Below are 18,358 nucleotides of genomic sequence, written 5' to 3'. Positions count from 1 at the left end.
CTCAGGACTATCCCTGGCACCCCCTCCCCCCACGTGAGTATGAGAGTCCTGGCAGCTCTGAGCAGAGGCTCAGTCATACCAGCTCTGCCATTACTGACTGAGCTTCAACTGGCTTCACTGAACATCTTTCCTATTGGGAAAGCAAACAGAAAGGCTGCAGAGAGAGAGAGAGAGAGAGAGAGACACAGAGAAAAGAGTGCCTCTGCCCACCCTCCTCCATATTAACAGGAAAGATGCCCCAGAGGAAGCTCCCATTGCTAATGCCATTCAGGGTACAGAATCCAGGCAGGCAGTCTAATTCTATCTGCTCCTGGAGCATGAGTATAATGGTCTGAGATTTTTGTCACTTTAGTGCATCAAACACCAAATCTTTTTCTATACAACCCCAGGGTCTCATCGCACTGAACAACCACCTGAAAAGGAACACTGGACCATGAGAACCAGGATTATTAAATCTGTTAATGATTTTCTTGAAGCAAATATTCATACTTTGAATGTTAGGAACTGCTAAGCACTGAACACATAATGCACCAATTATCAACAACTGAGAGAAGACTAACAAAGCAAACTCCTTTTATTTTCCTCCATCAATGACCTTAACCATGACCTCTAAAGAATGCCTTCTTTGAGAAGAACAAGTGTATTTTTTATGCTCTATTAGTCCAACAGAGCTGAACACACAGTTATTTGTGTTAAATTTGCTGTAAAGATGCACCTAGCCCAACAGTTTGCTAATGCCTTCAGAACACAAGACACACATTTTAGCAGCTTTTTTTACAAGCCCAGCTCTCACTGCAAAGATTAAAGCGTATTTCTTTATTTTTTGTAAAAAGTCTGTTTTCCTCTAATTTTCAACTTAAAAGAACTGTTGTATGGCAGGGAAAAACTGTGAACGCTTTCAATGCATGTAAGGAGTTAAAGCTTCTATTTTGCTTTACCAAAATGCTTTTCTGCACTGCCCTCAGCCTTAAGGCTTATAGCTCCAATTCAGTGTCTGTCAACAACTTTAATAGATGGGCTTCATCTTTACCAGCTTTAACCACCTCATCTAAGATACTCACTTAAGGTTTTCTTAAGCAGGGAGAGATGCATGTCCAGGCAGCAATTATCATAAAATTCAGTTAAGACAAATGGGTAGGAACATTCTCTGGAGGCACTCACCTCCCCTTCTCCCACCACTGACAGAGAGCACCTAGATTTTAACTATGCAGCTAAGATTAAGTGAGATGAAATCATGAAATGTGAAAGAGTTAAGCATGGAAATTCAGCAAAATACTTCTGTATCTACTTGCCACAGTCGTTCAACTTACAGCACTCCCCTTCAAAACTACCATCCAAATTTGAGCAAAACATCTTTTTTTTTTTTTTTACAGGCCAAATAATTAGGATTTAATCTCTATGATACTAAAACAAAAAAAAAAAAAAAAAGGCAACCTTTTACTGAATTTGCTTGCCCATGTATGTGTGAGTAACCAACAAACAATTCTTACTTGGCTTACTTGGATAGAATCTCAAGATAATTTACATGACACTTTTTCCAAAAGTAAAATGTAAGCCTGGTGTAAGGCTCTGCTCTTATCACTAATTAAGAAATAACAGAAAAAAAAAAAGCTCTCTGTATTTTCAAGTCTGGTGGATTAGAGAAAAAGATCATCCAGTAACTAGATTTAGATCTACGTTTAATTTCCTGTATGGATTTGAGTGAAGTTCTCATTAACAGGAACAAAACAACACTATTTCTGAATTTCTAAAAATACAATGATTGTAAATTCATTTCATGTCAAGATACAGCTACACTTTGATAATAGATACAACTTGAAATTTATTTCTTTTTAACTGGAAGCAGGGAATGTGTTTTAGTGAAGACCTTGGATAGCTCTCAAAGTACTGTTCTATTTCAATTTTAATACTTCACTTTATCACTTAACACACCCTTCAGGCAAACATTTTTCCACATAAACCTTCTTGGAAGAATGGAAGATTTAGTTTGATTTTCAGAAAACCACAAAATATTTTACAAGACAAACCGTACTACCACTTAGACCCCATTACCTCTAACAGGGCATTAAAATATCCTAGATAACAGGTCTGCAGAACATGGTAACATAAATTCTGTGAAAGAAAGGGGGGGGAAAAAGGCAAAATGAGAAAAAAAAGAAAAAAAAGGCATAGGGATCCTGAACCCAAGCCCATCTTGGCAAAAGTATAGTTGTTCCCATCTATGGCATACCTATAAAGAGCTGACTATTCTGAAAAAAGTCTCTAGCAGTCTGGGAGTGGAAAGCAAGCAGCTTCTTTCTGGTTTGTTTCCTTATGCTGAAAAGAATTACTTCTCACCTGCATGGTAGTATTGATAGAATGATTACTTTCTGCCTGGATCTGTGGCTTTTCTTCATAATTTGGCCACTGACTCTGAGCTGGACCCATTCGATCCTGGGACTTTGACGCTGGGAATGTGAAATATTCTCTAGTATAGGTCTGTGTTGGGATGGGATAAGCTTCAGGTCGTGGTGGCAGAATCTGTTCCTGAAAAAGGGAGAAAGAAAGTAAGGTAGAATTCTCTAATCACATAGATCTGTATGGAAGATTGTTCTAAACATGCATTTTTCAAATACTTTCTTTTGGCCCATAAGAGCATTACTCATCTGGGACAGGAGATAATGAGGCTGCCTAGAATCAAATGTAACTGTGGCTATGACTCATGTTTTTATGGTCTCAAAGCGAGTATGCAATATTGTACAAACCTAAGAAATCACAAGGACAACTTCATGAACAAAATTTAATGAAATCCTTGAAAACTGTCTCAACCTCTCATTAGCTGTAATAAGCAAAACCCCACCCAGTCACAAGCGCCAGCACTGTGGTCAGTTCAGTAAGACACTGGTTTGAGTCAAGCACACTGACACTAATTTATAGAAAAAGTTTAATAGCCAGCATTTTGCTTGCCACTTCTGACCTCTGTACAAAGATTTCCAGTAGAGACTGAGGTTATTTTGGTGGTAGTTCCAGATGCATAAGCATTCTTTCCCCCAGGGCTTGGAGGCTGATCTGTTGGAAAGTTAAAGGAAGCATTTACAAGACTGTTAATAATAATTTACAGAAGTTAATAAAGACTTAATAAAGTAACAATATTCACAAAAAAACCATTATTTTTTCTTTAAGTAGTTCTAGCAAGAGGCTTGCTCCAAATGTTACCACTACACGGGTATTTTAAAGATAATACATTTTTAAAAACAATCACCCCCTTTTGAATACAACAGCCTCTAAAACTACTGGAGGAAACATCTATCCCCAAAAGAAGGACAGTTTTTCTTACTTGCTACATTGGGACTGGAACGATGATCGGCTCTGTTCTTCATCAATCTGTCATCCCCTGGCAGCTTCTTTGGTTCACTGTACTCCGTCCATGGCAGCTGAGGACTCTCAGGTGATCCATTTTGTGTGGAGTTGTTATACAGCTCAAAACCTTCACTCTTTGGTCGGGGTTTACCTGAGCCACGGCGGTCAGAAACTGTAACAGTTGGATATGTAGTTTCTCCCTTTCACTTAACTACTGTCTAGCCTATTTTTTTTTTCAAACCAGAGCTACCCTGAGCTTATATTTAAAAATTAAGTTCCCAGTAAAGCAAATACTAGGTTTAAAAATCTTTACTTCTTCAAATATGTAATCCCAATCCTGTATCAAATATACAGAATTCCTTCAATCTGTATTCTTCAAAAGAACTTCTGACAAGGTACCACATTATTTGGAAAAGCCAAATGTGTTATACTGAAAGGTCTGGATGACTGAAGCATATGGCATCTGGGATGATGTTGTGAACTGGGATAATAAGGATTTGTTCTTTTAACCCATTCTTTTCTATACTGTGGTACTACCCTGTATGTAAAAAATGTCTTCATTGACAAAATTATTTCCTATAAAATATTGTTTTATATTGGACTTTAATATGTCTTTTGTTAGTATCCTACTGAAGTAGGATGATAAAATGTAACACTGGAGAAACATCCAAGAACTTCTTATGATCAGACACAGAAACTTAAGGAGATACATTTCAACATGTCTAGTTAAAAAAAAAAAAATAAAATTCCATGGCAAATATATTCCAGGGCTTTTGTTTCCATTTATTTCTCTCCTACTAATTACACTGCACTCTGTGATTACATGGAAGACATACTGTGGGAGGAGAGAAGCTCTTATGAAAGGGACAGAAAAAGTTAATTCAAATCAGAATTGTGTTTAAACACATAATTAAGTTTTGAAAGGTACGTGTGCAAAGGATTTATTAATTATTAGACTAGGGAAATTTCAAGTGGTATCTAAAGCCAGACAAACTTCTGATGAGAAAAGAAATTTTTGTTTTTCTGTGCAATTATATTTCTTTTCTGATTTAATATTATGGTAATACTTGGTAAGAGACTGTAAATTATTTTATTTTCTGCATTCTTATAAATGCAGAAAGCAAACGCACAAAGCTGTTATTAACATCAATAATATTAGTATCTTTACCTCTTTGCATCATTGGGGATGGCTGATTAAGCAGGGTTGCCAGACCATGGTAAATTGCTCCTTGTTTTGCTACTTCTAGTGTTACTACAGAACCTGTCCTAGTCATAAGTTCTGCTGCCCTGCAATAAAAGGTGGAGCAAATAAAACAAAATTAAATTAGGCACTGTATTACTTGTTACCCTTATTATCAGTAATCTGTTGCTTAACAAAGCACCCTTTTTCTGACTAGTACTTAAAATCACATTGAAAAAAATTCCAAGACTACGACAAGAAAATAGGCTTATGCGTACAGACAGCACCTACTGGCAAGTACTATTTATTCCCAGTTTCTGCTTTAGAGGTCAAAAGCCAAAATATTTAAAATTAGAGGTAAAAAAAAATTGTTCAAAACCAAAACCCAAATGTATGATACAATCTCTTCTATACAGATAACCCGTTTTGTATGAAAAGAAGGGAAAAATAGTACAAACAGTTGAATTTGTTACTAAGGTTATTCACAGGCAGTTATCAAAAGACAAGACAAAGCCTCAAGTGTAAAAAAAATTAGCTTCTCTCCTCTTCAGTACACTATTAAGCTAATATTTTCTTCCCATAAAAACAACCAAGGAAAGCATTCCGTACCTTTCCTGGGACAGGCCCACCAAACTTCGACCATCCACACTAAGCAACTGATCCCCTGCAGCCAGACGACCATCCTAAATACGTATTCAAGAGAAGAAAAATCATACACCAATGCTAACATGATCTCAATTGAAACTATCATTCACACAAAATAGTTCATGCCTCAACCATTGATATAAAGTTTTGCTCATTATAAAGAAGCTACAACTGAAGAAGCCTCCCTGAAGAGTGGGACTTTGAACTGAAAGTCAAACTGTTGATTAGATAAAGGGAAACCCATTGTTCAATCACCTCAAGCTGAGGGAAAGGTGTGCATCCACAAAAGGCCAAAGCCACCAGCTGCAACTATCCCGGGTGAGTTTGGGGTGGGGGGAGAGCACAGCTCACAGAAGCCAGGTTTACACAGACTCCCCCCAACTGATGGGGAGGAGGAGGTTTTGGGTGCATGGTGCAACCTCTGGTGAGAGGCAATGAACACCCATCCTCCAATTACACAAACTGGCCCAGCTGTGGAACCCCCAGACCCACAGGGCACATCCATGGGACTTTCATGTGAGAGGCTTGGCCCCACAGGGCTGCACGTGGTGCAACAGACCCAGAGTCTGCCGTGAGAGACTGACCCCACCCCAGGGGGACATGGCCGGACGTGCCCACCCAGCCTGAGCATGTACACCCATGGGACTCTGTGCCTTCCGGGGGGACCTTCACCACCGAGAGAGCAGCTGCAGAGGATCAACAAATATTGTTGGGATCCACAGAGTGGTGATATTTTCATTATTCTGTCCCTGTCACTCTTTCTGCTCCCCCCAACTATCTTCTACTTCTTTCTTCCTTTCTTTCTCTCTCTCTCTCTCTCTCATATTTACAATCAAAAAAACCTCTTACTGTTGTCACTGGCATATGGTCTCGTTTGCACCTTAATTCGGGCAGAGGCATTTCTAAGAACCTTAAAACTGGATCATAACAATAGTAAACAAAGGATTTTAAAGCATTTCCAAAGGCTCTTTCTACCTTTTGAAATCTGATGTTTAAGAACATTACTAACCACATCTGCAGCACCTCCTTTCACAACAGACTTGACATATATTCCAAGTTTGTCTTGACCAGCACCCTACAGAGAAAGAGGCATTAAATTAATTTGTATCTGATCTCTTAAGCACTCCACGAACTTTAATCTGAATTTTACATGGCTAAGTAAACCTCAACTTTCTCATGACTTTTATATATTTTCAAACTGGAGAAAAACCAATTATACAGTGAAGAGTTACATTCAATTAAAGTCATATGAAAAATTTAATATTAGGCCTATCAAAACTGCAAGCTTTGTTAGAAGCAAAGAATATTTGGTCTTAATGCAAGTCTGAATAAGAAAGAAAATACATTAACTAAAACTTATACTTTAGTATTGTGTTCTAGCCTCCTTCTAATAATAAATACTTATTTAAACTTTTACACTCATGTTGTTATTTTATACCTCTTTGTATTATGTTTCAAAAGAGTGCACTGTGCCCCAGTGAAACAAGGTAAATTGCAGATTACAGGAAAAAGGAATAGAAATGTTTTTAACATTCATTAGGACTGTAAAGGAGCCAGTGTAAAGGAACAAAGAATGTCTCAAGCTTTACATAAACAAGTAAAGCAGATGCAAGTATTTTAGAATTGACAGAGTCAATATTTAAGTCTACTGCAAAACCATGCAATTTTGTTCATAAAACATCTCTCTCAAAAGTGTTCTGCTACATTTTGAAAGGACTGTTAACAGTGAACTTATTGCAAGACAACTAAAGGATACCAAGATACAAGAATGAAAGCATCTATTCAAGCCATGCTGTTGTGTCATCCACATGCTCCAATGTACAAGACACCACACGAATCAGTCCAAATGTTAGTATCACAAACCTTTAAATCGTCTCTTATAATGTAAGACTATTACTTGTCATTTATCTACTGCAGCAAATGGTGTTGTTTTACTTTGCAAGTCACTTAGGAGAGTGCCAAGTACATTTTCAACAGAGCACAGTCTTAACTGTAACACTGTTTTTCTAAAATAAGCCCCCAAGTTGCTTTGATATTGAACATACAGCTTCCTCCTTTCCCTCCCCCCCGCCTTTTCAACTCTTTTCTTTTGGCAGCAAAAGCATGCATTGCTCCCATTGTTATAATAAAGTAAAATAAGAATCAAGGTGAAGATTATTCAAAGCTAGTGTTATACAGACATAGTTTTCTAAGCCAAGTGAAAGACCTATTTTCATTAAATCTTAGGTTAATCCCAAATGTTTACACAAAAGCCACAGAAAAAGAATTCTTTCAAGCCTTATGATTCCAGATTACATTCTACGTGTCCAAATTTTTCATAATAACTGTTTAAGCCATACTTAAGGATAAAAAGGAAAAAAATACAAAAAATAACTGAGATACTGATACTTTCTTTGTCTACGAAGAATATAAAGACAATTAAAAGAATTTAGTTGCTTTCTGTTTTTTTAAGAGCTCTAAAGAAACACTGAAGTAGCTGCAGAATAACTTTATACCAGAAAAATTGTCTAAAGTTATGAGAAACACAAGTCAGAAGACAGCTAGATAAATGTACTGGAAAATGAAATCATACTTCACAAATCTCTTTTTTTTTTCCCCTCAAGCAACCAAGATGTACATGAGGAAGGATGATCTAGCTGAACACCTAGACTTCCAATATGGACAATGCAAGATCTTTTAGCAGGAGTTCTTCAAGACTTCAAGGTGACATGCAGCGAGAAAGAACTTCTCCTTGTGTATTAATAACGGGTTCCATAATGGATCGAAAGTTGTTAGTTTTCACAAGGAATGGAAGTTTGCAGAGGAGCCCTAAATGAATGTGCTGTTCAACATGTGCATAAGCGTTCCAAAAAAAAGGACAAACGATAACGTAACTAAATGTACCAAATAGAAGATCCATCAAGTAAGTCAAAACCAAGAGTTGGAGAAGGATCACATTGTCATCAACATGATGCTGAACACTGGAGCAATAATGGGGTGAAGATGTACTTCACTGGTCCAAATGTGAAATAATGCTCCAACCTTCTAAGGTGCTGGTTCCCATCAGGGCACCATTGGCAGAACCAGTTACCACCTTCTCTTGTTAGGAACTTAAAATTAAATGATATGGTTTACATGTCCCTTGCTCTGCCTCCAGCCACTAAGTATACCTGAAGGCAAGCTCCTTGAATTCCAAAGGGCGAAAGAATCAACAGCAACTCACCCACCCACCCTTACAGTTATAACCTCATGCATCACATCAGTCATTGCAGGGACCAAACAGCAGCTTTTCTTGAGGGCCAGACTGACCAAGATTCCTCTGAAGCCACCTACAATTGACAGCATTTCTATTCAGTCCTAACTTCAAAGGATGCTAGCAGGAATCTCTTCCCCTTAGGTACAGAAATTCGGACAAAGATCTGTCTAATACAAAGATTAGGTAAAAACAAGCAAAGCTCTGGAAGAGCACTGCCACTTAAAACAGCGCACATGTTAATCAAGCAACTTTGGTACTCATGCATTGCATCAGACACTATATTCATCCATATACATCACCTTTCTCGTGCTTCACTATTGACTCTTAGTGCACACTAAATGAAGTTGAAACCTTCTGTGTAAGCCCATGATATGTGGCTTATATTGGTTTGCAGATAATGATGAAATAAACATTTTCAATTGCACAAATACCCATAGAGTGGTTTCTAAACTGACTTGGACTCCTGAAGTTTAGTCACTGTTTTCAGAGCTATCTTATATCAGCTCAGAAATCTGGAAGCCAGCAGAACAGAAAAGAACAAAGCAGAAACCACCACGGTCACTAAAAATCTAAAAGGGTCACATTTAGAAAACTGTTTAGAATTCTGATTACTCCCTTATAAAATGACACCAACAGAACCATGAGGTTCAGGAGATAACAAGAATCATCAGAAACATGGAATACCTTTTTTGACAGAACCAACTAAGCAGGCTTGGGCTCTTCAGCCCAGCAATGATCAAGGAACTAAAGGCCAATGGGATTATGAGTTGCCCTGATAGAATTATTTATCATCTCTCTAATCAGCCAACACAAAACACTTTCTCACTTCTGCTATCACATCTAGAATGTTTTAAATAGTAAAACACAAACAGAACCCAAACAAAATGCAACAAACCTCCGCCCTGTGAAACATTTTCCATAGGATTTCATAATTAAATTGGGAAACAGCCAGGAACAAGACTGCTGAAAGATGCCAAAGTGTAAACAGAATCCGAGATTCTTGGCAGGGCTCTTTGAGGCTTTAGAAAACCCAAACAAACAACCAACATAAACCCCCCAAAACAGATACAACACACTCTGAAATTAAAGAAAGCTAGAAACCAGGATGAGCCATAGAACGGTTTGGGTTGGAAGGGGTCCTAAAGACCATCTAGCTCCAACCCCTTGCCACAGACAGGGACACACACCTTCCACTAGACTAGGTTGCTCAGAGCCCCATTCAGCTTGGCCTTGAACACTTCCAGGGATGGGGCATCCACCACTACTCAGAGTAACCAGTTCCAATCCCTCACAGCAAAGAATTTCTTTTGACTATCTAATCTAAACTTACTCTTTTTCAGTTTAAAGGCATTCCCCCTTGTCTTGCCCTTCTAATGAGTACCCCTGCAGCCATCTGGCAGGCCCATTTTAGGTATTGGGAATGCCACAATTAGGTTACTCTGGGGCTTTCTCTTCTGGCTGAACAATCCCAATTGTCCCAGCCCTTCCTCATAGGAGAGAAAAATCTTACATTTGTTTTTGTTATGTTCTTTGGCTAAGGGTACCACAGCTGGAAGATACCACATCATTCGGATTTTTGCTCTACCTGCGCCTATACTCTAACCCTAAGTAATTCTTCGTTATGATTCAAAGGAGCTGACATTTTACTCCTCATTCCTTCTTTTCCCATGTTTTTATGATGCCTATACAGTTTGTCAATCTTTTAACTGTTCTTTTAAAGGAAGTTATGAGTAGATGTGTTAGCTCCAAGTTATCTCACTTAAATACAACACTAATGAATTTTGAAAGCATAAAAATTATTTAAAAATAAATCTCTGTTCAGATTGCATAAAAAAAACCCCAAAACCAACATCATCAGCTACCACATCTACTCATGTATTATCAGGACCAATGAGTTTCTCCTCTAATCCACATGTCATTTAATATGTTTCTAACAACATGCATGTGCTTTCACATGCTTAGGAAGACTTCTCACTAAATATCCTTAAAATCAACTCCTCACCTTCCCTTCCTAATTCCTGTTGAATCAGACTTGATTTTGCTTTAGTTCTACCTTCCAGAAGTCTGCATTAGAAGGAAATATACAATTATTAGAAACACAAAAAGGTTCTTAATATGTAGCCACACATACTGAACTCCAAAGTGAACAGAATTCTCATACACACCAGATGAATTTTCCTGTAATTATTTACGGACATTACAGTAAAATAGATTTCTTTGTGAACTACTTATTAAACTGCTTTTCTTTCAAAGGAATGTGAAGGTCAACATAATTAAAACTATTCCCCCACAAATAAAAAAAAAGAGCAGTAATATGGTGTATCAGTAACAAAACTATGATAAACCTTCTTTTCACTTCATTTTCTCCAGTCCTTAATACCAGAAGCATATGTATCCATATGGCTTTTAGTCCAAACAGAAGAACACAACTGTAAAGGAGTCAGATGACTGTGGAAAGCAAGAATGCAGTAAGCATAAAGAGATGGCTTATTCTCTCTCCCCGAGATTAACATACTGAAACCTACAGCACATTTTCTCAAATATACATAACCACATACAAAATCCCCAAAACCTTTTTAAGTGTTTTTCAAAAAATAATGTTAGATATTCTAAATTTTAAAAAGCCTCATCCACTGTACCATATTCTCTAGTGCTACCAATCTACCCATTTTCTTTCACACTTGATGCAACTTTTTCCCAAAATCCTTGCAGAAAGTGAAATACACCCTCTTTTGAGGAAAAATTTGGGAAATACTTCCCTTAAGTAATAATTTAAGGAAAAAACCCACTAGACTATTACTGCTGCTTCAGTTTACCTGGGTGACAACATTTCTGAACCGAACTGAGTATAACACTACTCTGAAGACCTTTAAATGATACTACTTTTTTTTACAATGCATAGCCAAAACAGAACCCGAGGGGGAAGAAAGTTCTATACGGAAGATACTAGCTGAACAGACTTCAACAAACAGTGAATTGGGGACTGAGGAACGGAACATGGTATTTAAAAATGCTGATACCTGAAGTACATCAGACCTAAGCCTCAATATGAGAAACATCCATTCTGTGCTTTTATAATCTAATTAAATAATCAGTATACAAAAACTTTTATGCACAAATAAAGCGCATAAAGCAGAGAGAATTAATTTGGAGGCCAGCAGTAAAGCCCAATTTACACATTTCAGGATTTTTAAAATACTATATAATAAATCAATTACAATGACACTAGTAGTGCACTCATACAGAGTGTAAGGAAGAAACCCACCTGTCTGCTCCCATGTTGTCTCACACTTCGAGCTGTGCAGGCACTACTGCGGTGTGGCAGGTCCCATGACAGACCTGGCTGGAGACTCAGCTGATCCCTGTCTCCAGTTCCCCTCCTCCCAAATACGAGCTTTGTTTTCAACTAAATCAGCTTCCTCAAATTGTTTACAGCACAGCATGACTGTTCCTAACAGTGCAGGAAAGGGGGTTGCTAGGAGGGGCCTGGATCACTTAAGGGGGGTTGATTCCACTACTTGGTGAATAATGTTATTTTCAACCCAACAACTTAAAACTGTTTGAAATTCCTAAATCCTACTATATCTCACCTATTGACTTTTCAAGCAGCTGAGTAACAAAACAACTGCAAAACTGTATTCTAGTGGGAGCTGAGCCCCAAAACAACTGCAAAACAAACACTCACATACATTCAGGTTCCCGCACAGAAGAGTAAACTACACAGTGGAAAAATGTCTTCATTTTAAGCTTTTGAATGCCTGCATGGCAAACACACTGAAAAGACACTTCCCAACTGTGCCAAGTCCCACCCATTCCCCTTCTAAATGTAAAAAAAATTTCAAACTTTAGCAAGGGATGGAGATAAATGACATATGTAGAACTGATGAAAATGCATCCTGCTACAAAACACAATGCACTTTTATTCATGTAATTGGACAATGGGATAAAAATGTCATGCTCTCCTCCCTTTTTTCCAGAAAGCTTTATTAGGTCTCTGAGTCGAAACATGAAAAGATTCTTGAAAATAATCTTTTCCATGCTTGGGCCTATTCATCTGTAAGATGTAAAAAGCCAACATAGGGGGGAAACTGAGGAAAACTGTTAGATCCAGAAGCCACACATTTGCGTGAGATGCAATACCTGTATAAAGGTTTACTTGCAATCGCACACTTACCTTAAGAAGTAATTAAATGTTTTAAAACAGCACAAGTTGAAAGATGTTAACATACTGCACTTGCAAGTTTGTCATGCACTGGGAGTTTAGTTAGAGCATGAGAATAACTAATCCTAAATTTGCTGTGATTTACAGGTCAGAATTCTACGATAAAGGACAACTTTCACATTTAACAGGAATTTTAATAACTGGAATTTTAACAGATTTTCTAATCCTACTTGGGAGGTAAAAATAAACACAGGACACTTCTGCATACAGAAGTCTGTTTAGAATGGTAACTTGAGTCTTTATTCTAAATCTAAATGAAGAAAAGAACGTATGGGAAAATGTTTAAGTGACTAAATTACCTTGTAAAAATAAACAAGGAGCCCTCCCTCACTGAGAGCTAGAATAAAAGGAGCTACAAGTCAAGAGGATAAATGAAAAACTGAGGTATGAAACACTATCAGTAAATCCAGAGATTAAAACTCACCAGAAGTTCTACTTCCCTTAGATCTACCTTTATTTCATATGTGTGGCCCCGTACAGGGTTTGACAATATTTAAAGTGGGACTGAAGGAAGATAGGGAAGCTTTTAGAAAAGAGGAGTAGCTTTATTTTTTTCAAGGCAGGCTCGTTTGAAATAGTTCTCACAGAACAAAAACATGTTTAGAAAAATCTTACAAGACGGAGTTTAAAATTACAACCTAAGGCTATAAATAAAAAAAACCCAAAGGAAAATAAAAAAAAAGGAAATAAAACACAGAGAGGGTTTATTAGGCATTTGGATGATGATGATTGTTGAGTTTCACATCAGTGCTGTTCACAGGCCATGAGTTGCAGAGTCTATGCAAATCTAACTTCACCTAAAAATACGACCAATGACTGGAGGAGAGAACAGTTAACCAGCCGGAACTTCAGCAAGAGCTTTCAGTTTTTTAAAAAAAACCATTACTATTTATCTTGGAGATTAATGAATTCAAACAGACTGGAGCCAACAAAAAATCCATTAAAATACAACAATTAAAGCCAATATTAAAATCTCACCTGAGAGATAACATTTTTTTTTAACATACATAAATAACATTGGTCTATACTGACAAATGTGCTCTTATACACAGACACACACATATTCTTCTCAACTAATTCAGGAAAAGTGCTTGCTAAATACTCATATTTGGAAAATTTAGAAGTAACAAAGACACTGTAGATTTTCACTTACATTGTCTTCTAAATAGCAGTAGGACAACTGGAAAACCTGAGCTAGATCCCAGGACATATCACCTTTCATAAAGGAATTCAGTAAAGCATTTATTGAATAAACAAACAAATAAATTGACTGAATTACTTTCCTGTAGGGCCTGAAAGATTGGAAGAGTTCTGAGAACTCATGCAGCTATGGCAATCCATAGAAGTTAAAGAGCAAATTTTGGCATCTCTGGTCAGCACAACTTCAGCCTCTAGAATGCTGATACATTATATTTAAGATGGCACTGACACAGGGCAGGGGAGTAACAACTAACCACTACAGTACCTCACTAAAAGAGAACCTGAAAGGTGAAGAAAATAAACAACCTCCCCCCAATATTATGTTTGTTTATAGGATTTTCATTCTTCAAGTCACACAGACTTCAATCTCAAAAAAAAGAAAAAAATCTACAAATTCACTGGGACCAGGAGGATGGAAGGAAAACAAAGTTGATACAACAGAGCCAAGTCGATTTAATGCGTTAAAAAAAAAAAACTCAGATGAGACAATGCTACACAAAGATTTCATACCTGTTTGTCCAAAAAGGTATTTGCCCCTTTTAAGCCTCGTACAATTTTCTGCTTTACTACAAAAATTATATCATGTTAAAGAAGCCAAAGGACCAAGATGGATAATGTAATCTAACCTCAGCTTTTGACATAGCCTAAAAAGAAACAAGTCCTTTTCCATCACATCCACTTATATCAGCACACAGTAGCCCATAATTGTTTGCACAATTACCATTACTTTTCAAGCCCCTCATTGCTCTAAAAGGATTGTGCCCAAAATATTGCATTTGCTTAAAAATATCACTATGAGAACTGCAGAAATAAAAGAGGCAGCATTAAAAAACACCCAACCAAAACAAACCATCGCAGCTTCTTCTACAGAGTATTCAGACCACTGAAGAAAAGAACAAGACAAACTACAGTGATCTAAAAAAAGAAATTACTACTCCTACATTAGGAAGATGTAAAATTGAGGATGTACAAAAGTACCATGGTAACGAATTAATAAACATGACAGATTTAATGAGAGCAGTTAAGGAGAACAGAGTTTTATTGTTAGTGTTGCTATGGCACAAGATGAGTTTTATATAAAACTTCCTTGTCAGTAACAGACACAGGAAACTCTGGCTCACATTCATTCCATCAGCCATAAAATCAGAACACATCATAGAGTGGAACTGTATAGGAAAGTCACAGTTGGAATAACAGTAATATTATACAGACTTTTTAATAGCAGCATCACAACTATCCATGAGCTGGTGAGTCACCACAAAAGCATTAAAAGCAGGCAGACTCCTCCTTGCCATTTGGTATTTGCCAGGACAAGCAGCCATAATAGCATGGTGAAAACAACAGCCAGATCCTTCCAGTGAGAGTCAACAGGCAGCTTCATTCCCAGGTGAGCCACCCATGCTGTGACATGCTCATGGGGACCTGCCACCTGCAGAATGATGGCCTGGAGGTGCTGAGACACCACATAGCCCCACCAGTACCCCAGTCCAAAGAATGAGTGTGAGCAAAGGTCCATCTCTTGACCAGGTGCTAACCTCTTAACAGCTGAACTACTCCCATCCCCACACATCATGCCCACCTAACGCAGGTGGATCATAAACCACTGTGTTTTCTGGGAGGTTAGCAATATTCTTGCAGTTTTAGTAGACCTGTAAAATGACCTAGTTATTTCTATACCTATGATGAGAACTAGAACTACAAAAACTATTATAAAAACACTTTTACAGTTGTTAGAAATAACAGTAGAATTGTATTAAGTAATTAAGGAAAAGCTATGCATCTGCAGAGCAGATCTGCAGTACAGCACCTAACCAAACCGGTGCTACTCCACACAATTAACAGCAAGGTCTTGTCATTACTTGTTCTGAAGCCTCATTTGCCCACACCTGTTGAGTTTCATATACTTTGTTTATCACTCTGATAAAGTGGAGCAACAAATAGCTTCTAAAGACTGGTAAAATCACACCTGGTTAAAAAAAACTACCCTTCAATAACAATTTCTTTGGAAAATGTTAGATGTATTAAAAGCCTACTTTCATTTCCATAATATGCCAGAAAGTCTTCCTAATGATCTTTCAATATAGAAATGTACATTTCTGTCTTAAGTACATACACGCTTCACATAAATAGTAAAATGAAAAAGCAGTCCTGAACTGAAAGTATCTTCACTCTCCAATCATACTTGGAATCCACAGAAGTGTCATACAGTCACCAACCTTTTCAAAGAAATACTCCAATTTAAGTGGTTTTAGATACCAAGACTGTATGTCAAAACACTCCAGTAGTTCGCATAACCACAGATCTTTTTAAATAAGTAATTTTCAAGATTTTCCTGGATTTTTCATAATTATGCAAACATGAATTAAGACTTTATTTTAATAATGTAGGTTCACACATGCATGTGCGTACATAAGCAAATATACAGTACTAAAGATATCTCAGATGTCTCATAATGCTTTACAGGTGACACTTTTTGCACATCACTTAAGCTTCTGTGGTATTTTATAAAAATGAAACAGTTTAATACAGGATGAATCAACTGCAACTAGAATATCTTTAAAGAAAACAGCATAGAAACGTAGCTTATCAAGCCTGATACCAGCCATCAGGCCTGAAATCTTTTATCTGCCTACACCCAAAGTAGATTTGACTGATTTTTATCAAGGTTAATTCTCTGATTCCATATTCTTAGGCTTACACAGAAGATCTCTGCAAGCTGCAATAAACATCCTTAAAAGTGAGTTTATGGAACAGAATCAAGTCTCACTCTGTCTGCCCTGGCAAGTAATTGGTCTACAAGCAATTAAATAACCCAAGCTTGTAAGCATTTCAAAAAATAACAGTTTACTAAACTATGCAGCCAATTTACAACTTTATTCTCTAGGAGGCAAAAGTGAAGGTTTATGACCACCCAAACACTCAAATTCCATAAAGCTGCATGCATTCTTTAGGTTGTATCTGGATGAGTATATATTTTATCTCCTCCTCCAAACATACTAAGCCTAAGACTCATTGAACTCCTTGCTGTGGGCCCAGAGGCAGGAGAAAGACCAACTTTGTAGTATTGGTCCCGCCTCCAGTGAGGGTAGACTTTTCTGGACTTGGAAAATCAGAAAAACCCCACTGTCAGAGAAAGCTAAGGCCTGTGCTGCCTCAAGACCAATGCAGACACTTTGGAAATCTGTCATCATTAGAGAAAATACTTTTCAAATATAAATGAGGTGAACCAGCCTACTGTATCTAAAACTGATCTGTCAGCTGTGGCTACAGCTGCACTGAGTCATGCTGTATCCTGACTTAAAAAGAATTTTAAAACTGACCTATGCTCTATATACCACACACTTCAGTGTTCCCCTCTCACATACTCCATGTTGGCGATCAAAACCCAAATGTTTCTGGAGCTAGATAAAGTACAGTCAAAAGTGGGCAAAATATTTCCAATTAAACAAAACAAGCACTATAAATTCAAACTTTGGTGATAATCAACATTACTCAACAGGCAAAGAAACATTAAGCATTTAACTAACATCACCAATTCCACAGAAGCTTTAGATTGCACTGAGTGGGAAAAACAGATCAAAAATAAGCGTCTTACTACTCAGAGAAAAAAAAAGGTAGATTGACAGCAGTACATCCAACAACCTAGAAACTTTCTGTCTGGTGTAACCAGATGCTCTATTTACAAGAAACCTCTAAAGGAGTACAGAGAAAAGACTGAAGGGTTTTGTTTTTCTTTTTAATGGAGTGTTACGTGTTACTTTTTAATAAAAGAAAGTTTGCAATCAAGACTACCTTGCACACAAAGCAAGCAAATGAATACACCCTCTTATCTTCTAAACGAGCTCCTCACAGGACAAGCCAGGATGCTCTGTAGTGGACCTCCTGAAATGGTGTTAATAAATTATACTCTACTATACTCTAGTGCATATATTGTTGTTTGGGGATTTTAACAGCGTTCGGCATGGAAAGCACATACTCTGACACAAAGGGCTGCAGCATCTTCTGTGCTAAACAAAAATATATAAATTTCCAACAGTATGATTTCTCTCACACTCCAAGAATTGAGTACTTCAAAAAGATAAATCTTCTTTGATGAAAATCAAATCAACTAGAAGAGCTAGCTAAAGCAACTGGTCTAACATTTCATTCTAAGATTGGAATAAAGTATTCAACAGTTCCTAACTTATTTTACTTCACTCTTACTCTCGTGACATGGGATAAGTGGGAAGTAAAGGCAAAATGCTTCATATACATTTGTAAAAGACTAAGCAAATTTTATTCATTAGTCTCTCTTAAACTTTCTGAAAAATAAGTCTTCTTTATTATTATAAATGCTGCAACTTAATATGATATTCTACAAATGCATCAAAGGCACTCTTAATTTTTAAAGAAAGAAATTAAATACGTGAGCTTTTGATTCCACTTTTATTTCAAAGGAAAAACCTTTCACTGAGCTCAAGGAAAATCTATTGCTTGAGCTCTATTTCACCAGACAAGGGTTAACTTTTTAATGCACATTTGCTATAAATACTCCATG

General features: G+C 37.2%; 1 protein-coding gene across 24 annotated transcripts in view; it reads right to left on the bottom strand.

Annotated features, from left to right (window-relative positions):
* Positions 1 to 18,358, bottom strand: part of AFDN (afadin, adherens junction formation factor) — a 119,652-nt gene that overhangs the window by 17,705 nt on the left and 83,589 nt on the right. For 23 of the 24 annotated variants that reach the window (XR_011149853.1, XM_069010167.1, XM_069010177.1 and 20 more), the window contains 6 exons: positions 6,174 to 6,239; positions 5,129 to 5,202; positions 4,508 to 4,626; positions 3,317 to 3,511; positions 2,957 to 3,048; positions 2,338 to 2,526 (listed from right to left, as the gene is read on the bottom strand). Coding sequence is in view for 23 of the 24 variants with exons in the window: in XM_069010167.1 (XP_068866268.1) it covers positions 2,338 to 2,526; positions 2,957 to 3,048; positions 3,317 to 3,511; positions 4,508 to 4,626; positions 5,129 to 5,202; positions 6,174 to 6,239 (735 nt within the window). In the remaining variant the exon portion in view is untranslated. The remainder of the gene's footprint in view (positions 1 to 2,337; positions 2,527 to 2,956; positions 3,049 to 3,316; positions 3,512 to 4,507; positions 4,627 to 5,128; positions 5,203 to 6,173; positions 6,240 to 18,358) is intronic. The other variant, XM_069010170.1, reaches the window with a different exon arrangement.

This window comes from Aphelocoma coerulescens, chromosome 3 (genome assembly GCF_041296385.1).
Source record: "Aphelocoma coerulescens isolate FSJ_1873_10779 chromosome 3, UR_Acoe_1.0, whole genome shotgun sequence".
Classification (NCBI taxonomy): Eukaryota; Metazoa; Chordata; class Aves; order Passeriformes; family Corvidae; genus Aphelocoma; species Aphelocoma coerulescens.
Note: the sequence above shows the minus strand (reverse complement) of the source record. Positions and strands in the feature narration are given on the sequence as shown.